The 26497-nt window shown below is 44.3% G+C and overlaps 1 protein-coding gene across 1 annotated transcript in view; it reads left to right on the forward strand.

Moving 5' to 3' along the window:
- The window catches only part of LOC139227543 (A disintegrin and metalloproteinase with thrombospondin motifs 19-like), a 768564-nt gene that overhangs the window by 632531 nt on the left and 109536 nt on the right, over window positions 1-26497 (forward strand). Inside the window, exon 18 of the mRNA XM_070858408.1 lies at window positions 5072-5225. Coding sequence (XP_070714509.1) covers window positions 5072-5225 — 154 coding nt within the window. The remainder of the gene's footprint in view (window positions 1-5071; window positions 5226-26497) is intronic.

A 26497-nucleotide genomic window follows, 5' to 3' on the forward strand; every position in this document is an offset into this window, starting at 1 on the left:
AATGAACTTTATTCTGTGTATTCTACAAATAATGTTACGGACCCACAGGACCAGAAACTGTAAGAAAGGACTGGTACTAGAAAGTGCTTCAATCTAGCTAAATATTGAATGCAACATCCCAGCCAAAATATTACGGCTAGATATTTGCCCATTCATAGTCAACGGGCAGAAAATCGATCTAATTCCTTAATGTATTTAAATAGAAATATCGAAAATATGTGCAGGAGTAGGCCATTCAGCCCTTCGAGCCTGCACCACCATTCAATAAGATCATGGCTGATCATTCACCTCAGTACCCCTTTCCTGCTTTCTCTCCATACCCCTTGATCCCTTTAGCTGTAAGGACCATATCTAACTCCCTCTTGAAATCTAACGAACTGGCATCAACAACTTTCTGCGGGAGAGAATTCCACAGGCTAACAACTCTCTGAGTGAAGAAGTTTCTCCTCATCTCGGTCCTAAATGGCTTACCCCTTATCCTTAGACTGTGACCCCTGGTTCTGGAATTCCCCAACATCGGGAACAGTCTTCCTGCATCTAACCTGTCCAGTCCTATCAGAATTTTATGTGTTTCTATGAGATCCCCTCTCATTCTTCTAAACTCCAGTGAATACAGGCCCAGTCAATCCAGTCTCTCCTCATATGTCAGTCCTGCCATCCCGGGAATCAGTCTGGTGAACCTTCACTGCACTCCCTCAATAGCAAGAACGTCCTTCCTCAGATTAGGAGACCAAAACTGAACACAATATTCCAGGTGAGACCTCACCAAGGCCCTGTACAACTACAGTAAGACCTCCCTGCTCCTATACTCAAATCCCCTCGCTATGAAGGCCAACATGCCATTTGCCGCCTTCACCGCCTGCTGTACCTGCATGGCAACTTTCAATGACTGATGTACCATGACCCCCAGGTCTCGTTGCACCTCCCCCTTTCCTAATCTGTCACCATTAAGATAATATTCACCCTTCATGTTTTTGCCACCAAAGTGGATAACCTCACTTTCATCCACATTATACTGCATCTGCCATGCATTTGCCCACTCACCTAACCTGTCCAAGTCACCCTGCAGCCTCTTAGCATCTCCTCACAGCTCACACCGCCACCCAGCTTAGTGTCATCGGTAAACTTGGAGCTATTACACTCAATTCTTTCATCTAAATCATTGATGTATATTGTAAATAGCTGGGGTCCCAGCACTGAGCCCTGCGGCACCTCACTAGTCACTGCCTGCCATTCTGAAAAGGACCCGTTTATCCCGACTCTCCTTCCTGTCTGCCAATCAGTTCTCTATCCACGTCAATACATTACCCCCAATATCATGTGCTTTAATTTTGCACACCAATTTCTTGTGTGGGACCTTGTCAAAAGCCTTTTGAAAGTCCAAATACACTATATCCACTGGTTCTCCCTTGTCCACTCTGCTAGTTACATCCTCAAAAAATTCTAGAAGATTCGTCAAGCATGATTTCCCTATCACTGCTTAACAAATGTGCTGCTATTTCATCTTTAATAATTGTTTCCAACATTTTCCCCACTACCGATATCAGGCTATTCCCTGTTTTCACTCTCCCTCCTTTTTTAAAAAGTGGTGTTACATTAGCTACCCTCCAGTATATAGGAACTGATCCAGAGTCAATAGACTGTTGGAAAATGATCACCAATGCATCCACTATTTCTAGGGCCACTTCCTTAAGTACTCTGGGATGCAGACTATCAGGCCCTGGGGATTTATCGGCCTTCAATCCCATCAATTTCCCTAACACAATTTCCTGACCAATAAGGATTTCCTTCAGTTCCTCCTTCTCGCTAGACCCTCAGTCCCCTAGTATTTCCGGAAGGTTATTTGTGTCTTCCTTCGTGAAGACAGAACCAAAGTATTTGTTCAATTGGTCTGCCATTTCTTTGTTCCCCATTATAAATTCACCTGATTCTGACTGCAAGGTACCTATGTGTGTCTTCACTAATCTTTTTCTTTTCACATATCTGTAGAAGCTTTTGCAGTCAGTTTTTATGTTCCCAGCAAGCTTCCTCTCATACTCTATTTCCCCCCTCCTAATTAAACCCTTTGTCCTCCACTGATGAATTCTAAATTTCTCCCAGTCCTCAGGTTTGCTGCTTTTTCTGGCCAATTTATATGCGTCTTCCTTGGATTTAACACTATCCTTAATTTCCCTTGTTAGCCACAGTTGAGCCGCCTTCCCTGTTTTATTTTTACTCCAGACAGGGATGTACAATTGTTGAAGTTCATCCATGTAATCTATAAATGTCTGCCATTGCCTATCCACCGACAACCCTTTAAGTATCATTTGCCAGTCTATTCTAGCCAATTCACGTCTCATACCAACGAAATTACCTTTCCTTAAGTTCAGGACCCTAGTCTCTGAATTAACTGTGTCATTCTCCATCTTAATAAAGAATTCTACCATATTATGGTCACTCTTCCCCAAGGGGCCTTGCACAACAAGATTGCTAATTCGTCCTTTCTCATTACACATGGCCCGCCCTCTCGTTGGTTCCTCGACATATTGGCCTTGAAAACCATCCCTAATACCCTCCAGAAAATCCTCCTCCACCGTATTGCTACCAGTTTGGTTAGCCCAATCTAGATGTAGTTTAAAGTCGCCCATGATAAGTGCTGTACCTTTATTGCACGCATCCCCAATTTCTTGTTTGATGCTGTCCCCAACCTCACTACTACTGTTTGGTGGTCTGTACACAACTCCCACTAGCTTTAGTTCTGTTCCAAGTCAACGGGAATGACAGAAGCAATAGTGAACTTGTAAAGGGTAATTTTACAAGGCTCCACTCCCAGTGCACAGTCTTGCTAGGTGGGAGCACAGGTCGCAGAATCAAATCAATAATATTATAGCCCTGTCTGTGACCTGCATTCCCATCTGATGAGGTTCTGTACTGAGAGCAAAACCTCACAAAATTATCTCCACACTGTCTTGCTATATCATAAATTGCCTGGGAATTAAGGGTTCTAGAAATGGCTCTGATTGCATAACTATAGTCTGCTGACTACAGCTGGTTACAGGAGGGGCACTCCACTTATTATTGTAGATAATCAAACTAAGCTGAATTAACATCAAATATGAAGACACTGAATTAACTAAGGCTAGAACTTCCACGAGCCCTTTTGAGGAGGTGGATGTGCCCCAGGATGTGCGAGTTCAGCATGTTATCAAATGCAGAAATAAAAAAGACCGTATGGTGCAGTGAGTTAAACATAGAGGGGCTTAAATTCCTTCATGCCCCAAATCGGGAAAATTTCCAATGAATGGATAAATCCAAGGGTCATCCTCCAGCTTCATCATGATAATTCAGGTGAGCTGTGGGTGCCAATCAGGCATCCCGACACAGCTTGCATGTGGGGGCCTAACCAATATTAGCCAGCATCTGCCGCGGCACACAAGTAAGTTCAGGAGCGGGAAAGGTGATCGGGACGGGTTTGAAGGCAAGGATGGGCCTGCAGTGGCTTGCGGTTTTCTTGTGGAGACATGAAGCACGCTCCTGCTCCGTCTGAAACCAAAAAAAATTCAAACTTTTGGACTCTTTTTTGAGCAGCCTGAAGTGTTCCCTTTAAGGTTAGGTTAAAGTATACACCCAGAAATACAAGTTGAACTTGTGCATCACAAGCACTGACTAATGTAAATGAATTTACCAAACTGGGTTGGAAATGGGCCCAGGAGATTCAGGCCTGTGTTCATTTCAGGTGGCCACCAGTAGCTGGAATACCAGTGCAGATCGGGCAGAGACCTCTACACTGCTAAATTGGTTATTGTTGCATCCTGTTTAAGGATAATAAAGCGGGTGGAACAATATTAAATTTAGACCCCACAACATTCAACTCCCAGACTTAGGTTGAAATGCTTACCAGGTTGATAGAATAGAAGTTTCTCTCTTGCTGCTTCCTTTAAGGCTTTTTATTTTTAATTTTAATAAGGGATACAGATACTAACTCTTATTTTAATTAAATGCAAAAAAAAAAATTTTCTCCAGCATAAATACGAGTATTATGTGAGGCATTTATACCGATGAAAGTGTTAGTTCCAATTTAAGGGTTATATTTGTGATTGCATGAATTTAGTGAGTGAGTGGTCAATCTATGGACAAGCTTCCGAGGCAGATGGCGACAGTAATTCACATTGATTAATTCAAGTGCAAATTAGGTAGATTTCTCTCAGAAAATAATATTTTGGGATACAGCATATGAGTAATTTGAGACATGACATATGGTTAGTGTAGCATGCTTGGGAACAACAGGTGACTTTGAACCTATGGTTCCCAAAGCTCTCCACCACTGGGGTTTTACCTGGGGATTTCCTCACCTCATGTCTCTGTCTGCTGTAGATTAAGTGATAGAGATTGACTGCTGTGATTAGTCAACAACTCCATTATCATGGAACTACCAGGATGGTAGAAAGTGAAAGAAATGGACCTTGGTCTTTTTCGTCTAGCAATTCCTATGTTCCTGTGCAATTCTGGCTCAACCTGAGATCACTGATTATAAAAAATGTATTAAATAAAGCAAATTATTTTTAATTTTTGATGTTTATGCATTTTTATTGGAGCTCTTTGTGATTTTATCAAATGTATTATTTCTCAAAAGTTACAAAATACAATTTAGTGGCTCTGATATTCCTGCCCCCTTCCCTACCCCTTGCACAAGCACTGAATAGGAAATGCATGTTTGTCAGTTCATGAGGATAGAATTGGTCTTGACTGTGATGCCTCCTGTGCTCCAGTGGTTGACACGTACTATTTAAGCTGAGACACGCAGAATGACCACATGGGTGAGGTATTGAAAAGTTGCCAGTTCTTCTAGAGCAATATTTCAGCATGAATCATTGCTTTCAAAAAAAGAAAAAGGGAGCAAATTGGAAAAAAAAAACAATATTTCAATCCAGACACTGCTGTTTATTTTTAATGCGTTTATTTAATTTATTGACTATACTTCCTGAAGTCTCATTGTGCATAGGCAATTTAATTAGCTCCAAGAGTATATATCATAGTGCATTTGATCTCTACCGTTGGCATTTATTTGACTTTGTTATTTCTTTATCTGCAGGTGCTGCTCTTTAATGACCAGAATTATGGCATTCACTATGAATACACAATTCCAATTGAGCCAGGTCCAGGAAACCACAGTGCAAAGGCCAATGTACCTCTCTTTATGTGGACTCACTCTGGTTGGGAAGATTGCAGTGCCATGTGTGGTGGAGGTTGGGAAATGTACTTTTTTAAACATTTTATTACAAAAGTGACATGCAAGATAATATTAGTCAAAGACTATGCTGCTGTGTGAAGTAAAATATATATATTTACTGTCTGAACTGGAGACTACTTTATAATGAACAATATTAAAAGTTTGATTAAAAATTTCCATACGTGGAAACATACATGCAATATAAATAAGAAAAAGGTGACATAGCTGGATCCAAATTTGGAAAGCACAAATACAGCTCATCTGTTCTAGTTATACATTTCAGTTTTTATTTTATCTATTACATACATTTACTTAAAGTATATAGTCCATTAAAATTATGACTAGGGCACAGACTTAAATTGTTTTTTAATTATTATTCAAAAATAACTGAATAAAATAACAATTTAAAGGAAAGTTTAATGCAGCTGGTTCTACTTCCCTCCTGCCAGCTCAAGAACCAAATGTGATCGTGATCCTTAACTTTACTTTTCATTTTTGTTTTAATTTGTCATTTTATCAATAGTGCAATTACAAAATCAACAATTCCAACAGTAACAAATGAATGCATGGCTCCTTTTAATTCCTGGTTGGGTCATAGTTAGTTTATATTACTGACGAGCAGCCCAGAGATAATAGTCCTTTAAACTAGTCTAGAGTTACAAATATTTGGGTTAAATTAGGTCTTCACCAACTGGGCAGTAATCTGGCAGAGAGAATCACTTGCCCATTCTAGAAACTAATGGGATGAAGATCAGGTGGGGTCTGACAAAGGGTCATCGACCTGAAACATTAACTCTTTTTCTCTCTCCACACATGCTGCCTGACCTGCTGAGTATTACCAGCATTTTCTGTTTTTATTTCGGATTCTAGCATCCGCAGTATTTTGATCTAGTTAGCAATGATTGGGAAGACTGACACCATCAACTTCAGCCTACACCTCAAACTCTATGCCCTTGCCACTAATTCCATCTCTCCTCTTCAGTCAATGTCGCAGACTAAACCAGCTTGTTCACAATTTTGGCATCTTATTCTCTTCCTCGTGTTAAAAACTCTTTATGTACTGCACCTCCCTATCTTTGTAATCTACTCTAGTCCTGGAACTCTCCCCAAACTCTCTGTTCTTCCAACTCTGACCTCTTGTGCATCCACCCTCCCTTTGCCCACCATTGGAAACCGTGCCTTCAGCCATTTGGGTTCCACACTCTCAAGTTCCTTCCTTAAAGCCCACTGCCTCTCCAGTGCCCTCTACTCCTTTAAGATCCTTTTTAGAATCCACCTCTTTAACCAAGCTTTTGTCAGCCCTCCTAACATCTCCTTCCTTTTTGTTTGATCCCACCTCTGTGAAATGCCTTGGGCGTTTATCTATTTTAAAGGTGCTATATAAATGAAAGTTGTTGTTGATTGTATTGACATCCTGGCTTTGACTGAAATTTAGCATGTGTTGCATTGCCTTGCCCCTTATCGAACTGTTCCCACATGGCTGCGTTTCAATCACCTGCCCCTCTCAAGCTGCCACAGTGACAGTGTGGTCCTTATCACCAACTCACACCTACCTGGTCTCTCCCTCTATTCTCCTATCGCTTTCTTCTCTTTTGAGCACCTCATCCTGTTTCACTCCTCTCGCCTCTCCTTTACAATCCACAATTTTTACCACCATCCAGCCCCACCCAAGTTCTTTATCCTCTGCTATTTCAATCGCTCTCTCAGCTCCCTGACTGTCTTTCTTATGAATTAAATGCCCTCCTTTGCTTCCTAAACATCTCCCTCCATATAATCTTTTCCATGGTCTCTCTACTCCAGTGGTCTCACTGACGAGGCCTTCTCCAACCTTGTATTCCTCACCACCCACATTCCCTTATTGCCTTCCAACGCCACCTCCTGCACCCACCCCTGCATATAACTCTCCCACAAATAACTTACAAGCTCCCAACTGCCAATCCTTTGGCCTTCTTCAGTCACCATACCGCTGCAGCTGTTGATTTGCTCAATTACTCACCGACTTCCACCTTTGACGCTCAGAAAATCTTTTGTCCACTATCGATTGCCTCCTTAGAGGTGAGAGTAGCTTCTTCTACTCTCACCTGTAACAAGAAATGCAAGCATGTATTGGGCTTCTGTGTTACTTAGAAGCAAACCACTCATTCAGCTAACTTTATTACTTCACCCCTTTCCTGTACCCACCAGACAACCTCTCCACCAGTACCCCCTACCCAAGCACCACTGTCCTGAACCCCCATTTCTCCAACTTATCTTGTCCATCAAACCCATCTCATTCCTTAACCGCATTCTCACTAAACTGCTGATAACACAACTTCCCTTCCTGCTCCCCATGACATCTGGTTCCCTCTCCTTAGACACTATCCCCCTCCATTTCAAAACTGCTATCATCAACCCCCTTCTCAAGAAACCCACCATCAACCCCTCCATCCTTAAAAGTTATTACCCCATCTCCAACACCCCCTTTCCAACATCCCCTTTCCGCGCTAAAGTCCTTCACATTGTCACCCAGATTTTCACCCATATCACCTGCAACTCCATGTCTCTCTCGCCTGTCAAGTTTTTGCCCCTCCCATAGCATCAAAAAAGTCTTGACCATAGTCATAAATTACATTTTGTGTGATTGTGACCATAGTGCATTATTCTGCCCCCACCTCCCAAACACCACCACCGTCCCCCTTCCTATATGCAACCTTTCACATAGTCAGCTACACCATCATCCGCCAAGACCTCTTCTTTATTGTCCAGCTCAGTAGAATTACCTTGCTTAGTTCCACTCTTCAACCACAGTCGTAACCAGGACATCTCTACCAATGGCTTATCTTTGCGTTCACACCGTCACCTCAGGAGTTCACCGAGGATTCATTCTTGGCCCCCTCTTAGGATAAGCCCCTAATACATCTGGTTAACAAAAATCTATCATTCTCTGATTTAAAATTAACAATTGACTTAGCATCAATTGCTGTTTGCGGAAGAGAGTTCCAAACTTTTAGCACCCTTTGTGTGTAGAAGTGTTTCCTAGCTTCACTTCCTCATCTACTTGCTGCCCCTTGACAATATTATTGAGAGATGTGCGGTTTGTTTCGACATGTACACACCTCTTTGGACCCCTTTGCTGTCTCTGCGCCATCAGCTGGATTATCCAACATCCAGTCTTGGATAAGCTATAACTTCCTCCAGCTGAACACTGGGAATACCGAAGGCCATTGTCTTCAGTCCCCACCACGAACTTCATACACTTGCTACCTACTCCAATCCTTTCATCGGTAACTGACCCAGTTTGATCCGGACAGTTCACAGCCTCAATATCCTATTCAACTCCGAGCTGAGCTTCTGACCTAATATACCCTCAACTATTTCAATGCTTTCCTGTCTGGTCCTAATAAAATAAATTTCCTTTCAACATTTTCACTAAGTCTTTCGGTTGAACCGAGGCCCCGCCTGCCCTCTCAAGTGGATGTAAAAGATCCCATGGCACTATTTCGGAGAAGAGCAGGGGAGTTATCCCTGGTGTCCTGGCCAATATTTTTCCCTCAATCATTATAACAAAAAAAAACAGATTACCTGGTCATTATCACATTGCTGTTTGTGGGAGCTTACTTCTGCTGCTGCGTTTCTGCATTACTACACTCCAAAAGTATTTCATTGGCTATAAAGCACTTTGAGACATCTGGTGGTCATGAAAGGCACTATATAAATGCAAGTCTTTTTAAAAAAGGAGGGAGGGAGAAAACGGGTAATTATAGACCGGTTAGCTTGACATCAGTAGTGGGGAAAATGTTGGAATCAATTATTAAAGATGAAATTGCAGTGCATTTGGAAAGCAGTGACAGGATCGGTCCAAGTCAGCATGGATTTATGAAAGGGAAATCATGCTTGACAAATCTTCAAGAATTTTTTGAGGATGTAACTAGTCGAGTGGACAAGGGAGAACCAGTGGATATGGTGTATTTGGACTTTCAAAAGGCTTTTGACAAGATCCCACACAAGAGATTGGTGTGCAAAAATAAAGCACATGGTATTGGGTGTAATGTATTGATGTGGATAGAGAACTGGTTGGCAGACAGGAAGCAGAGAGTCGGGATAAACGGGTACTTTTCAGAATTGCAGGCAGTGACTAGTGGGGTGCCGCAGGGCTCAGTGCTGGGACCCCAGCTATTTACTATATACATCAATGATTTAGATGAAGGAATTGAGAGCAATATCTCCAAGTTTGCAGATGACACTAAACTGGGTGGTGGTGTGAGCTGTGAGGAGGATGCTAAGAGGCTGCAGGGTGACTTGGCAGGTTAGGTGAGTGGGAAAATGCATGGCAGATAAATGTGAGGTTATCCACTTTAGGGGCAAAAACATAAAGGCAGAATATTATCTGAATGGCAGCAGATTAGGAAAAGGGGAGGTGCAACAAGACCTGTGTGTCATGGTACATCAGTCATTGAAGGTTGGCATGCAGGTGCAGCAGGCAGTGAAGAAGGCAAATGGCATGTTGGCCTTCATAGCTGGAGGATTTGAGTATAGGAGCAAGGAGGTCTTGCTGCAACTGTACAGGGCCTTGGTGAGGCCTCACCTGGAATATTGTGTTCAGTGTTGGTCTCCGAATCTGAGGAAGGACATTCTTGCTATTGAGGGAGTGCAGCGAAGGTTCACCAGATTGATTCCCAGGATGGCAGGACTGACATATGAGGAGAGACTGGATCAACTGTGCCTGTATTCACTGGAGTTTAGAAGAATGAGAGGGGATCTCATAGAAACATATAAAATTCTGACGGGACTGGACAAGTTAGATGCAGGAAGAATGTTCCCGATATTGAGGGAGTCCAGAACCAGGGGTCACAGTCTAAGGATAAGGGATAAGCCATTTAGGACTAAGATGAGGAGAAACTTCTTCATTCAGAGAGTTGTTAACCTGTGGAATTCTCTTCCGCAGAGAGTTGTTGATGCCAGTTCGTTAGATATATTCAAGAGTGAGTTGGATATGGCCCTTATGGCTAAAGGGATCAAGGGGTATGGAGAGAAAGTAGGAAAGGGGTACTGAGGTGAATGATCGGCATGATCTTATTGAATGGTGGTGCAGGCTCGAAGGGCCGAATGGCCTACTCCTGCACCTATTTTCTATGTTTCTATGTTTCTAATTCTTTCTTTAAGTTAAATCCCCTGTATGTTAAGTGGTTAGCAGATAGTTTGTATCATTGTGAAATATGAAAATTGTTAACTTATTTTAAGAATAGTGCAGTGGCAAACCCAATTGCTCCTCTGAGGAGCAGTTCTAATAGTGCTCGGATGCAGATTCACGACCTTCATTCCCTATCTGATAAGTTCATAATTTCAAATAACTCTTGGTGGAAGAGAACAAGGAGGGAAGTAATATCAGGTCATCTAGACCTGCCCATCTCCTAACAGCCATTATTACTTTCAGTTTAGACAGAATGTATTTCAATCAGTATGCCAACATATGGCAGATGCGATTTAAATAATGAATGTTCTTGGTAACCATTTCCTCTGAATGGAGATCAATCCTGGAATAATTGTACTATGGTGAAAGTGGTTTCCCACAGAACAAAACCACAGCTGAAATATTCTAACAAAAAAGAATACAAAGTTAAAAGCTGCAGTGGTATAATGCACTGTGTGTAAACAGAGCCACAGCGTACAAGCCTGCCAAATAAATGAAGAGATGACCTTTGTAAAGCAAAGTCCAATTGTCAGTCAGCCAATCTATTACAAATCTGAGAGTCTTGGAAGATTTGACCAGCATTGCTGGTGAATCAGATTTGCCTTCAGGCCTTATGCTGTAGACCACTAGCTTATGGTCCATATAACCATCAGCATAAAATCTTCATCATTTCTATTTAAACTGCAGACAAATCTCAGCCAAGAATGAAAGGACAGTTTTCTTACACAGTGCATCATCCATTCCCTCATTTTTATTTTCATTTTTGCAAAATTTGTTTCAGCCACCTAATGACTACTTATGGGCCCCAACCTGGACGCCCGTTTTTCGCGCCACAAAGTGCGCCTAAAAAAAAATTCCAGATTCTCCGGCTCCCTGCTGGTCCTCTGGCCCTCGGCGCAGCGCAGCACGAGCTGTAGGGGGCGGAGCTAGGTCCCTGCGCTGAAAACAGTGCCGGGACCTCTGCACATGCACGCTACAGTGGGCGTGCATGTGCAGTAGCTCCAGGCGCCCAAAACTGTATGGGAGGGTACCCGAAGCACGCAGGCCCTAGCCCTGGCCTCATGGCCTCATTGGGGCTGCGTGCATAAGGCTGCCTCCCACGCCCAGCTCCTGCTTCCTCCCGACCCGACCCGACTCCCGCTTCACCCACCCCCCGCCCCCGACCCGACCCTGTCCCCGACACCAACCCGACCCGCGCTCCCCCCCCCCGGACCCGAACCAAACCAACCTCCCTCCCACTACCCCCCGACCTGACCCGCGCTCCCGATCCCCACCCGGACCGGACCTGACCTCCCTCCCCCCGCCCCCGACACGAACCGACTTCCCTCCTCCCCCCCCCCCCCCCCAACCCGACCCGTGCTCCCGACCGCCGCCCTCCCCGGACCGGATCCGACCCGCGCTCCCGACCCTGGACCCGACCCGACCCAACGCCACCTACCTGTAAATCTGGTGCTGGAGACGGGCCCTGCCCGAAGTCTTGGGCCCGGCCGCCGAGCCCGGCCCGTTCAGCCTTCCCCCCCCCCTTCTCCTTACCCCCCCTTCTCCTTCCCCCCCTTCTCCTCCCCCCCTTCTCCTCCCCCCTTCTCCTTTCCCATCCCTTCTCCTTTCCCTTTCCCCTTCCCCTCTCCCCTTCCCCTCTCCCCCCTTTCCCCTTCCCCTCTCCCCCTTTCCCCTTCCCCTCTCCCCCCCTTCTCCTTCCCCCCCTTCTCCTCCCCCCCTTCTCCTCCCCCCCTTCTCCTTTCCCATCCCTTCTCCTTTCCCCTTCCCCTTCCCCTCTCCCCCCTTTCCCCTTCCCCTCTCCCCCTTTCCCCTTCCCCTCTCCCCCCCTTCTCCTCCCCCCTTCCCCTTCTCCTCCTCCCCCCCTTCTCCTCCTCCTCCCCCCCTTTCTCCGCCATCCGTCCCCATTCCCTCCCTCCCCCTCCTCCCCTTCCCTCCCTCCCCCTCTTCCCTCCCTCCCTCCCTCCCCTCCCCCTGCCCCCTCTCTCTCCCTCTACCTCCCTCCTCCTCCTTCCCTCACTGTCAGAAACACAGACACTGACAGACAGAGAGTGAGAGACATACACAGACAGACAGACAGAGAGATAGAGACACTGACAGAGACACACTGGGGGGGGGGGGGGGGCATCCCAGCACGCTATTGGAGGGCTCCCGGTGCTGCAGTCGGTAAGTAGAAAATGTTTTATTTATTGATTTTTTAAAAATTATTTCATATTAATTTTTTTTGATTGATTTATTGGTTGATTTATTGATGTTTTTATCATTTATTATTGATGATGGCCCCCCCCTCCCCATTCCCTACGCCTGATTTGTAACCTACGCCTGATTTTCTAAAGTGTAGACAAGGTTTTTTCGAGCGTACAAAAATCTTCACTTACTCCATTCTAAGTTAGTTTGGAGTAAGTTTTCACTGCCGAAACTTTGAAAACAGGCGTAAGTGGCCGGACACAGCTCCTTTTGAAAAAAAAATTCTGTTCCAAAGTGAAACTGTTCTAACTGACTAGAACTGGAGCAAACTAAATGCCGAGAATTTGAATTTCTAAGATACTCCGTTCTACACCAGTTACTCCAAAAAATCAGGAGCAACTGAGGCCGAAACTTTGGCCCATGGTGTGTCGGAGAAAGCTTACAAACATGAAAAAATAAATCTGAATGTCTGCTTTGATTTCAGTTATTCTGGTTGTGGTCTGCCTAACAAAAGTGGAAGATGTTTTCCTTCTTGCCCAAAGCAGATCGACAGCTGAGATACTCCTTAAAATGATTATGAATGTATTTTAAAAGTTGTGTTGAGAAATTGTTCAAAACAAACCAGTTTTTGAAATAATAAAGCTCAGCACCCTAAATGAAACTCATGAAAGAGAATCTTTAGATTTAACTAATATGGCGCATTCTTTAAATCAGAAGATATTTATATCCAGTTTCAACAATCTGAATGCGGATCCCTTAATGGATATGTTTTATAACTTTCCCTGACCATAAGACACATGGGAGGGCGGGGTGGGGGGGGGGCTAAATTGGACAGTGTAGCGCCTGTTTTTAGGCATTATATGGCCTTGAGCACGCTTCCAACGGGAAGTGCGCAGGCCGCTACCTTGGTAAAAGGGGCTGCGCCTGTGCACCTAACAACTGCCGACAGCATGCAGAGCAGGCAGATCATGATGCGAATCAGTATGCAACGCTGTTTTGACGCCGCCGCTGCCATTCTCCAAAAGCACATTCCACCCTGTCTTAACTTCGCACAGCTGAACATGTGTTCAACCAGCGCTATTTAAATGGATCATGAATTACTTACAGGTTAGTGGCTGGATTATTTCTTCTGGCTGCTAGTGCAATTGTACGTGTTTATTTTTGAATTTTCCTTTACTTGGCTAAAGTTTGAATCGTCTATTGGCAGTGGTCTGGCTGATGCTGCAGTACTTGATTCTACGATTCTATATTTAAAAAGTACTTGGATGTGCATTTTAAGTTCCATAAACTACAGGGCTATGGATAAAGAACTGGAAAGTGGGATTAGGCTGGATAGCTCTTTGTCGGCCGGCACGAAATGGCCCTCTTCCATGCTGTAAATTTCTCTGATTCTTTCTGATTCTATACTTTTCTGTTCATTTAAAAACTCGTGGTGAAACAATGTGCTTCCTGGCCTGGTCGGGCTTCCTCTGGGAATTGAACATGGCTGGGAGAATGAAGGGAGGCCATGCAGAGCAGGACAAGCTGCTAAAACAGCAAGGGGAGAAGGGCCCGCAGCCAGAGGCATATCCTCCTCGTGCTTCTGCTACACAGCTTCTCGCCTGATGGGCGGTGGCAAGGGAGCAATTCTCTCCCTTCAACTCCAGTGAGGATCAATGCATGAGACGTCTTCATTTCACAAAAGTGGTCGTGACTGAAATCTGCCACCTGCTGTAGCAAAAACTGCAATGTCAAAGCAGGGCAAGGACCGCATTGCCTGTGGCTGTCAAGGTGACCATAGATCTTAACTTTCACGTGCCTGGCTCCTTCTAGGCTGCTGCTGGAGATATCGGCAACATCTCGCAGATTGCAGTGCATTGCTGCATAAGGGATGTCACTGAATCTCTCTATACAGAGAAACAGTTTAATCTTATTTCATCTAGCCAGACACAAGCATGTGGAGCGAGCACAAGGGTTTGCATGGATTGCAGGTTTCCCCATGGTGCAGGGTGCCATTGACTGCACGCACAGTGCTTTGCGTGCACCTCGGGTGAATTCAGCCATTTTCATGAATGGAAAGTGTTGTACATGTAAGCTTGTATATACCTTGTACGTCCACCAGAGGGCTCATCCCCCTTGGGAGCGCAAGTGCTTAAGGAGACCTCACAGGCTGGAGAGGCACTCTGGAGAATTGCAATAAAAGACTAAGGTCACACTTTACTTTGAGCTCACAGTATCCAGTCAGACTCTTCATTCATACATAACAGAAAGGGATTCCATTCCCTCAATGCGCACCTGGTGTGCGACCACAAGCAGCACATCATGCAGCTGAATGCCCGTTATCCCGGCAGTAGTCATAATTCCTTCATTCTCTGACAGTCCTCTCTGCCACCTGTATTTGACCAATCACGGCAAGTCAAAGGCTGCCTACTGGGTGACAAGGGTCATGTAATCATGACATGGCTCATAAGAACATAAGAAATAGGAGCAGAAGTAGGCCATTTTGGCCCCTTGAGCCTGCTCCGCCATTCAATAAGATCATGCCTGATCTGATCCTGGCCTCAACTCCATTTCCCTGTCTGCTCACCATAATCCTTGGCTCCCTTCTCATTCAAAAATCTGTCTGTCTCCACCTTAAATATATTCAAAGACCCAGCCTCCACAGCTATCTGGGGTAGAGAATTCCAAAGATTCACGACCCTCTGAGAGAAGAAATTCCTCCTCATTTCTGTTTTAAATAGGCAACCCCTTATTCTGAAACTATGCTCCCTAGTACTAGATTCCCCCATGAGGGGAAACATCCTCTTTGCATCTACCCTGTCAAACCCCCTCAGAATCTTATATGTTTCAATAAGAGCACCTCTCATTCAACATAGAAACATAGAAATTTACAGCGCAGAAGGAGGCCATTCTGGCCCATCGTTTCTGCGCCAGCCGACAAAGAGCCACACGGCCCTTGGTCAGCAGCCCTAAAGGTTACATATAAACCTATGAACAATGATGGAAATGCAAAGAGCACCCAGCCCAACCAATCTGCCTCGCCACAACTGCGACACCCGTTATACTAAAACATTCTACACTCCACCCCAACCGGAGCCATGTGATCTCCTGGGAGAGGTAATAACCAGATAAAAACCCAGACCAATTTAGGGAGAAAAAATCTGGGAAAATTCCTCTCCGACCCATCCAGGCGATCGAAACTAGTCCAGGAGATCACCCTGCAGTATTCTATTACCTGCAGTACTTACCATTATATCTGCTCCGTCAACAAAAGGTCATCCAGTCTAATCCCAATTCGCAGCTCTAAGTCCATAACCCTGCAGGTTACTGCACTTTAAGTGCCCATCCAACCATCTCTTAAAAGTGGTGAGGGTTTCTGCATCGACCACTCTTCCAGGCAGCGAGTTCCAGATCCCCACAACCCTCTGCATAAAGAAGCTCCCCCTCAAATCCCCTCTCAACCTTCCACCGACCGCCTTAAAACTACTATGCCCCCTCGTAATAGACCCCTCCACCAATGGAAATAGACCCTTACTATCCACTATGTCCAGGCCCCTCAATATTTTGTACACCTCAACGAGGTCTCCTCTCAACCTTCTCTGTTCCAATGAGAACAAACCCAGCCTATCCAATCTGTTCTCATAACTAAGATTCTCCATTCCAGGCAGCATCCTAGTAAATCTTCTCTGCACGCTCTCTAGTGCAGTCACATCCTTCCTATAATACGGCGACCAGAACTGCACGCAGTACTCCAGCTGTGGCTTAACCAAAGTATTACACAATTTAAGCATAACCTCCCTGCTCTTATATTCTGTGCCTCGGCCAATAAAGGCAAGCATTCCGTATGCCTTCTTAACCATCTTATTCACTTGGCCTGCTAATTTCAGGGATCTGTGGACTCCAAGGTCCCTTTGTTCATCTACACTATTAAGTGGCCTACCACTTAATGTGTATACCCTTTCCTTATTAACCCCTCCCAAAGTGCATTACTTCAATCTTCTCCAAATTAAATTCCATTCGCCACTGCTCTGCCCACCTGACCAATAGATTGATCTCCTCCTGCAGCCCATGACTTTCCTCTGCATTATCAACCACACAGTAAATTTTAGTGTTGTCTGCAAATTTCTTAATCATACTCTCTATATTCAAATCTAAATCATTGATATATACCACAAAAAGCAAGGGTCCCAGTATTGAGCCCTGCGGAACCCCACTGGAAACATCTTTCCAGTCACAAAAACATCCATCAACCATTACCCTTTGCTTCCTACCTCCAATTTTGGATCCAACTTGACACTTTGCCCTGTATCACATGGGCTTTAACCTTCATGACCAGTCTACCATGTGGGACCTTATATACTACATTGTATGCACTACTCTCATCGACCCTCTTGGTTACCTCCTCAAAAAATTCAATCAGGTTAGTCAGACACTATCTTCCCTTAACAAATCTGTGCTGACTGTCCCTAATTAATCCTTGCCTTTCCAAATGCAGATTTATCCTGTCTTTCAGGATTTTTTCCAATAATTTTCCCACCACTGAGGTTAGACTGACAGGCCTGTAATTACTTGGCCTATCCCTTTCTCCCTTCTTAAACAAGGGTACTACATTAGCAGTCCTCCAATCCTCCGGTACCATGCCCAGATCCAAAGAGGACTGGAAAATGATGGTCAAGGCCTCTGCTATTTCCTCTTTTACTTCGCTCAACAGTCTGGGATGCATTTCATCTGGGCCTGGAAACTTATCTAATTTCAAAGCTGCTAAACCCCTTATTTCTTCCTCTCTCACTATATTTATTTCATCCAGAGTATCACACGCCTCCTCGATAGCAGTATCTGCATCGCCCCTTTCCTTTGTAAAGACAGATGCAAAGTATTCGTTAAGAACCCTCCATTTATCTTCTGCCTCCACACAAAGATTACCCTCATGGTCTCTAATAGGCCCTACCCTTTCTTTAGTTACCCTCTTACTCTTAATATATTTATAGAACATCTTAGGCTTTTCCTTAATTTTACTGGCCAAGAATTTCTCGTGCTCTCTCTCAGCATTCCTAATATCCTTTTTAATTTTGCCTCTTAACTTTCTATATTCCTCTAAAGATTTTTATAGTATTTAGCCGTTGATATATGACATAAGCGTCCCTTTTTTAAAAAATTCTCCCCTGTAAGTCCCTAGACATCCAGGGAGCTCCAGAATTATTTTTCCCAGCCTTTTTCTTCAAGGGCACATGTTTGGCCTGAGCCTTCCGGATCTCCTCCTTAAATGCCTCCCACCGTTCCGACACTGATTTACCCACAAGTAGCTGTTTCCAGTACACCGCGGCCAAATCACTCCTTAACTTAGCAAAATTAGCTTTTCCCCAATTCGGAACTTTTATTCCAGGCCTATTCTTGTCCTTATCCATAACTAACTTGAATCTGACTGAATTATGGTCGCTGGCACCCAAGTGCTCTCCCACTAATACCCCTTCAACCTGCCCAGCTTCATTCCCCAAAACTAAATCCAAGACCGCCCCCTCTCGTGTTGGGCTTGCTACATACTGACTAAAAAAGTTCTCTTGAATGCATTTTAAGAATTCCGCACCCTCTATACACTTCACACTAAATTTGTCCCAATCAATATTTGGATAGTTAAAATGCCCGACTATTACTACCCTATGGTTTTTGAACTTCACAGCAATTTGCCTATATATTTTCTCTTCGATCTCCCTCCCACTGTTTGGGGGTCTATAATACACACCCAACAATGTCATTGCCCCTTTTTTATTTTTCAATTCGACCCATATGGCCTCATTTGATGATCCCTCTAACATAACATCCCTCGTCACCGCTGTAATAGTTTCTTTAGACAGTACCGCAATGTCCCCCCACCTTTTTACCCCCTCTCTATCTTGTCTAAAAATCTGCAGCCAGGAATATTGATCTGCCGAACCTGCCCCTCTTCAACCACGTTTTAGCTATAATGTCATACTCCCAAGTGTCTACCTCTGCTCTTAGCTCATCTGCCTTGTTCATTATACTCCTTGCATTAAAGTATATACCATTCAGCACAGCTAAGCCCTGTTTCCTCTGTCTTACAGATTCGCTTTCTAGATTCTTGCTATCCAATTTCTGCTTTACTTTCCTCGGCTTTGAATTCGCTCTCAGGTTCCCATCCCCCTGCCAAGCTAGTTTAAACTCTCCCCAACAGCATTCGCAAAACTCCCCGCGAAGATATTGGTCCCGGTGCCGTTGAGGTACAACCCGTCCGGTTTGTACAGCTCCCATCTCCCACAGAAGCGGTCCCAATGCCTCAAGAATTTAAATCCCTCCCTCCTACATCCATTTTCCAGCCACGTGTTCATCCTCTCTATCCATCTATTCTTATACTCATTAGCACGTGGCACCGGTAGTAACCCAGAGATTACTATCTTTGAGGTCCCACCCTTTAATTTTTTTCCTACCTTCCTGAAATCTTCCTGTAGGACCTCATCCCTTATTTTACCTATGTCGTTGGTCCCGATATGGACCATGACCTCTAGCTATTTACCCTCCCGCCCCCCACAGGATGTTCTGCGTCCGCTCTGTGACCTCCTTGACCCTGGCACCAGGGAGGCACAAAACCTTTCGGGAATCACGTCTACGGCCACAGAAATGCCTGTCTGTTCCCCGAACTATAGAATCTCCTATCACTAGGGCTCTTTTGTTCTTCGTCCCTCCCCCTTGTGCAGCTGAGCCACCCGTGGTGCCTTGGAATTGGTGCTGGCTGCACTCCCCAGAGGCACCACCTTCCTTAACAATACGCAAAAGTCAATATTGGTTTGAAAGCAAGTTGGGCTCCTGCGCTACCTGCCTAGCACACTTACTACGTCTGGTGGTCACCCACTTCCCCTCTACCTGCTCACCTTTAAGCAGCGGGGTGACCATCTCCTGAAATGTGCTATCCATGTAGTTCTTAGCCTCGCGGATGCACCTTATTGACTCCAGCTCCGAAACGCGGAGCTCGAGCAATTGAAGCTGGAGACACCTCCTGCATACATGGTTGACTAGGCTGTGTGAAGCATCCAGGACTTCCCACATTCCTCTAAACTCCAATGAGTATCGGCCCAACCTGTTCAACCTTTCTTCAAAAGGCAATCCCTTCATCTCAGGAATCAACCTCATGAACCTTCTCTGAATTGCCGCCAATGCAAGTATACCCTTCCTTAAATAAGGAGACCAAAACTGTATGCAGTACTCCAGGTGTGGTCTTACCAATGCCCTGTACAGTTGGAGCAGGACTTCCCTGCTTTTATACTCCATCCCCCTTGCAATAAAGGCCAACATTCCATTTGCCTTACTGATTACTTGCTGCACCTGCATACTAACTTTTTGTGTTTCATGTTCAAGAACCCCTAGATCCCTCTATACAGCAAACAGCATTTTGTAATCGCTCTCCATTTAAATAATAATTAGCTTTTTTATTTTCCTGACCTGCTTTCTTTCCCACCTATTTTTGTATCATCAGCAAATTTGGCTACGTTACACTCGGTCCTTTCATCCAAGTCATTAACATAGAAACATAGAAATATAGAAACAGAGAAAATAGGTGCAGGAGTAGGCCATTCGGCCCTTCGAGCCTGCACCGCCATTCAATATGATCATGGCTGATCATTCCTTCAGTACCCATTTCCTGCTTTCTCTCCACACTCCTTGATCCCCTTAGCCGTAAGGGCCATATCTAACTCCCTCTTGAATATATCCAATGAACTGGCATCAACAACTCTCTGCGGCAGGGAATTCCACAGGTTAACAACTCTCTGAGTGAAGAAGTTTCTCCTCATCTCAGTCCTAAATGGCCTACCCATTATCCTAAAACTATGTCCCCTGGTTCTGGACTTCCCCAACATCGGGACCATTCTTCCTGCATCTAACCTGTCCAGTCCTGTCAGAATCTTATAAGTTTCTATGAGATACCCTCTCATCCTTCTAAACTCCAGTGAATAAAGGCCCAGTTGATCCAGTCTCTCCTCATGTGACAGTCCAGCCATCCCGGGAATCAGTCTGGTGAACCTTCGCTGCACTCCCTCAATAGCAAGAACGTCCTTCCTCAGATTAGCAGACCAAAACTGAACACAATATTCCAGGTGAGGCCTCACCAAGGCCCTGTACAACTGCAGTAAGACCTCCCTGCTCCTATATTCAAATCCCCTAGCTATGAAGGCCAACATACCATTTGCTTTCTTCACCGCAAGCTGTACCTGCATGCCCACTTTCAGTGACTGATGAACCATGACACCCAGGTCTCGTTGCACCTCCGCTTTTCCTAATCTGCCGCCATTCAGATAATATTCTGCCTTCGTGTTTTTCCCCCAAAATGGATAACCTCATATTTATCCACATTATACTGCATCTGCCATGCATTTGCCCACTCACCTAACCTGTCCAAGTCACCCTGCAGCCTCTTAGCGTCCCACTCTGCAAGCTTGGAGATATTACACTCAATTCTTTCATCTAAATTGTTCATGTATATTGTAAAGAGCTGGGGTCCCAGCACTGAGCCCTGCGGCACTCCGCTAGTCACTGCCTGCCATTCTGAAAAGGACCCGTTTATCCCGACTCTCTGCTTCCTGTCTGCCAACCAGTTCTCTATCCACGTCAGTACATTACCGCCAATACCATGTGCTTTGATTTTGCACACCAATCTCTTGTGCGGGACCTTGTCAAAAGCCTTTTGAAAGTCCAAATACACCACATCCACTGGTTCTCCCTTGTCTACTGTACCAGTTACATCCTCAAAAAATTCCAGAAGATTCGTACAGCATGATTTCCCTTTCATAAATCCATGCTGACTTGGTCCGATCCTGTCACTGCTTTCCAAATGCGCTGCTATTTCATCCTTAATGATTGATTCCAACATTTTCCCCACTACTGATGTCAGGCTAACCGGTCTATAATTACCCGTTTTTTCTCTCCCTCCTTTTTTAAAAAGTGGTATTACATTAACTACCCTCCAGTCCATAGCAACTGATCCAGAGTCGATAGACTGTTGGAAAATGATCAACAATGCATCCACTATTTCTAGGGCCACTTCCATAAGTACTCTGGGATGTAGACTATCAGGCCCCGGGGATTTATCGGCCTTCAATCCCATCAATTTCCCTAACACAATTTCCTGCCGAATAAGTTCCTCCTTCTCACTAGACCCACTGTCGCCTAGTACATTCGGAAGGTTATTTGTGTCTTCGTTCGTGAAGACAGAACCGAAGTATTTGTTCAATTTGTCTGCCATTTCTTTGTTCCCCATTATAAATTCATCTGATTCTGACTGCAAAGGACCTACGTTTGTCTTCACTAATCTTTTTCTCTTCACATATTTATAGAAGCTTTTGCAGTCAGTTTTTATGTTCCCTGCAATATAAATTGTAAATAGTTGAGGCCCCAGCGTTGATCCCTGTGGCACCCCGCTAGTTACAGTTTGCCAACCTGAAAATGACCAATTCATCCCGACTGGCTAACTAACAGAAAACAATAATCTATCCACGCTAATATTACCCTCAACCCCGTGAGCTATTATCTTGTGCAGTAACCTTTTGTGTGGCACCTTATCGAACGCTTTCTGGCAATCCAAATACACCACATCAACTCTGCTCATTATATCCTCAAAGATCTCCAGCAAATTTGTCAAACATGATTTCCCTTTCATAAAACCATGCTGACTCTGCTTGATTGCATTATGATTTTCTAAATGTCCTGCTACTATTTCCTTAATGATGGACTCCAGCATTTTCCCAATGACAGATGTTAGGCTAACTGGTCTATAGTTTCTTGCTTTCTGTCTCCCTCCTTGCAGTTTTACAGTCTGCTGGGACCAGATTTCAGGGAATTTTGATAGATTACAACCTATGCATCACTATCTCTGCTGCCACTTCTTTTAAGACCCTAGGATGCAGGCCATCAGGTCCAGGGGACTTGTCCTCCTTTAGTCACATTAGTTTGCCGAGTACTTTATCTCTGGTGATAGTGATTGCTTTAAGTGTCCCCCCCACCAATAGCTCCTTGATTATCCATTATTGGGATGTTTTTAGCTTCCTCTACCATGAAGACCGATACAAAATGTTTGTTCAAAGTCTCTGCCATTTCTCTGTTTCCCATTATTAATTCCCCAGTCTCATCCTCTTAGGAACCAACGTTTACTTTAGTTACACGCTTCCTTTTTATATACCTGTAGAAGTTCTTGCGGTTTGTTTTTATATTTCTTGTTAGTTTCTCTCATATGCTTTCTTCTCTGTCTTTATCATTTTTTTAAACTCGTCATTTGCTGATTTCTAAAAATGTCCCAATCCTCTAGCCTTTCACTGTCCTTTGAAACATTGTAGGCCTTTGTTTTCAATTTAATACCATCCTTTACTTCCTTAGTTAGTCAGTGATGGTTCATCCTTCTCTTAGCATCTTTTTTTCTCACTGAAATAAATCTTTGCTGAGAGTTATGAAATATCTCCTTAAATGTTTGCCACTGCTTTTCTACAGTCTTACCCGTTAATATATATTTCCCAGTCCACTTTAACCAATTCTGTCTTCATACCTTTGTAATTACCTTTATTTAAGTTCAGAACACTTGTATAAGACCTAGCTTTCTCAGCCTCAAACTAAATTTGAAATTCTACCATGCTATGATCACTCTTCCCAAGTGGATCCTTCACTACAAGATCATTAATTAATCCAGACTCATTGCACATTACCAGATCTAAAATAGTCTGCTCCTTAGTCGGTTCCACAATATATTGTTCCAAGAAACCATCCCACATACACTCTATGAACTCATCCTGAAGGCTACCTTTGCCAATTTGATTTGTCCAATCAATAAGAAGATTAAAATCACCCATGATTATTGCTGTTCCTTTCTTACAAGCCTCCATTATTTCTTAATTTATACTCTGTCCTACAGAGTGACTACTGTTTGGGGATCTGTAGACCACTCCCACCAGTGACTTCTTTCCCTTATTATTTCTTATCTCCACCCAAACTGATTCTACATCTTGATCTTCTGAGCCAATATTATTTCCCACTACTGTACTGATCTGATCCTTTATTAACAGAGCTACCCCACCTCCTTTTCTTTTCTGCCTATCCTTACGAAATGGCAAATACCCCTGAATATTTAGTTCCCAGTCTTGGTCACCTTGCAACCACGTCTCCGTAATGGCAATCAGATCATACCCATTTATTTCTATTTATGCCGTCAATTCATCTATCTTATTACGAATGCTTCGTGCGTTCAGATATAGAGCTTTTAATTTTGTCTTGTGTGTATCTATACGCTCTATCCCTACTTGTCACACTCTGGTTATCATTATCCCTATTGCTACCCTGCACTTTTGCCTTCACCTTTCTCTTTGACTTTTTTAAATTTCCGCTCTCCGGATCCCTCCCCCTCCCCCCAACTATTTAGTTTAAAGCCCTATCTACCGCCCTAGTTATTTGTTTCGCCAGGACACTGGCTCCAGCCTGGTTCAAGTGAAGTCCCTCCTATCCCAATTCAGCTCATGACTCAGGACTCCAGTCTGGAATCCACGTGTTCGTGCACAGGATATGCCATTAGCAGATGAACTCGCTCACCTTGGCAACTCGTGTCAGATCATTAAACTACTTCCTGCACTGCATCCATGTTCTTGGACCAACACATCTGGCATTGACGGCCTTGACTTCTTCCCACTGCCTACTGAGCGTATGTCTGGAGGGCCTCCTACCGCAGTATGGGCTGAAAGTCAACAAGAAAGGCACTGGCAGAGTGACGGGTGGAAACAGGAATGCTGTCGTCCTATGAGAGGACAGCAGGTTTGTGTTCCACTTCTTGCAGCCACATTGGCATCTCCTTTAAGAGGTGCAGGTTGCCTTTAAGTAGCACTGGCTGCACACTGCAATCATTTTAACAGCAGACAGCACCGATTTAATGTGCTGCCTGCAACACAACAAATGGGCGCAGATTAATCACATACCGTGATCCTCTCGCCCATTTTCGGGGTTAGCCAATTTCTCCCCCATAACAATTGAACACTGCAGAAATGTAAAAAAAAACTGTTGAGAGGAGTCCCAATTTGGGAACAATTGAATTTCAATTACAGAAATTTTGGATTTACACAAAGTAAATTAAAAAGGCAATATTAAAAGAACCTAGGTGGAGACATGTAATTTAACTGTAATGTGATGAGCATTGAAGCTTCTGGAAATACAGCCTGTAGTAGCATTTATCTTATTGTTTGCAAGATAAACCTGCTTCAGGGAGGCACACTGAACAACTGTGTTAATGTATTCATGTTAAAACACAAGTTCAATTCACACAGATAGACTAGTCACAGTGGAGACAGCAGAGGTTTGAGTAGTAAACTGGTAGTGGAGACTAACAATCAATGTTGCACAGTAGTGCCAATCGTCTGTAGTTCTTTGGATAATCTCCAGATATTGTGCCAAATGGCTTTGCTGCTGAATCACTTTTTATGTACAGCCAAAGCGGATGCCAGTCTAGTGCTGTGACTGTTCTCACATAATAAATACCATGGCCCACTGCTGAGACCAGATCCATCCGTCAATTCAGTATCCAAGAGAGAGTCAGTCTTATACTTATAACTGAGGGGTTGAAAAAGGTTTAAAGGTGCAACCATGAGTGATGTAACTCCTTTGTTGTACTAAAATCATTGCAATAGCAGATTAATGCGAGGACATACTAGGCACTTGACTGCTGCTGTTGTTACAGCTGCTCAGGAATTCCCCATGTACTTTCAAAAGAGAAAGGGAACAGCCAAGCAGTCTCATCTTGATTCTGCAGAGAAATGGCCATTTTTCCAGGTGTATTTTCTGTTCTGGGAGAATTCCACTTGATACTGCTTAGCTAATCCCAGAAGAGCCACTCATTAGTTTCTTTCATTCCTTCCATGCCTTCTTCATTAATATCTGTAAATTCTGATAATCCTGGCGGGGTGCTGCTAACCAAAATTAACTGCTGTTTCACATTCCCTTCTCCCATGATCACTGCCTAATGATTAAGTGGTTTTGTTTTTGCTGCATCTCCATGAATAGCTCTTTCTTCAATTACTCCAGTGTATCTGAAAGACCCTGTATTGAGAAACTAGCAGTATTGATGGCATGATTTTAGTTTTGCACTCAAAACTAGAATTCCAACTCATCCCATTCAGTACATCACACTGTCTCAAGTACCAGATCTCTCTGTTCTCTTGTATGGGATGCCTGAATGTCTTGACTTTTCTCAACATCATGCCAATCTTCCTTTCTTCAGTGCCTACCAGGCTGTTGCTGAGAACTGAGCAAGTTCTAATCTAGTCACGTTATCATCATCATCATAGGCAGTCCCTCGGGATCAAGAAAGACTTGCTTCCATTCTTAACATGAGGTCTTAGGTGGCTGTACAGTCCAATATGAGAACCACAGTCTCTGTCACAGGTGGGGCAGATAGTCGTTGCGGGAAGGGGTGGGTGGGACTGGTTTGCCACAAGCTCCTTCCGCTGCCTGTGCTTGATTTCTGCATGCTCTCGGCGACGAGACTTGAGGAGCTCAGCGCTTTAGGGTGGTCTTTGGCCAGGGACTCCCAGGTGTCAGTGGGAATGTTGCACTTTATCAGGGAGGCTTTGAGGGTGTCCTTGTAAGGTTTCCGCTGCCCACCTTTGGCTTGTTTGCCGTGAAGGAGTTCCGAGTAGAGCGCTTGCTTTGGGAGTCTCGTGTCTGGCATGCAAACTATGTGTCACATTAAGCACAGTGTAGAAGTACAAAGCTACAAGAATGCTTGCTGCATGTGGTCCATTTAAGTAGTACTTACATGGCAAATGATTTAGGTCGATGACCACCAGCGGCAGGTCGGGGCCATAAAAGGAGCAGCGAGTAGCGGCCATGGGCAGCGTGGCGGCCCCGATTTGGGAGAGACCATTAGCGGCAGGTCAGGGCCATAGAGGGAGCAGTGAGCGACAGCCATGGACAGCGTGGCA

The sequence above is a fragment of the Pristiophorus japonicus genome, chromosome 1 (genome assembly GCF_044704955.1).
Source record: "Pristiophorus japonicus isolate sPriJap1 chromosome 1, sPriJap1.hap1, whole genome shotgun sequence".
In the NCBI taxonomy this organism is placed as follows: Eukaryota; Metazoa; Chordata; class Chondrichthyes; family Pristiophoridae; genus Pristiophorus; species Pristiophorus japonicus.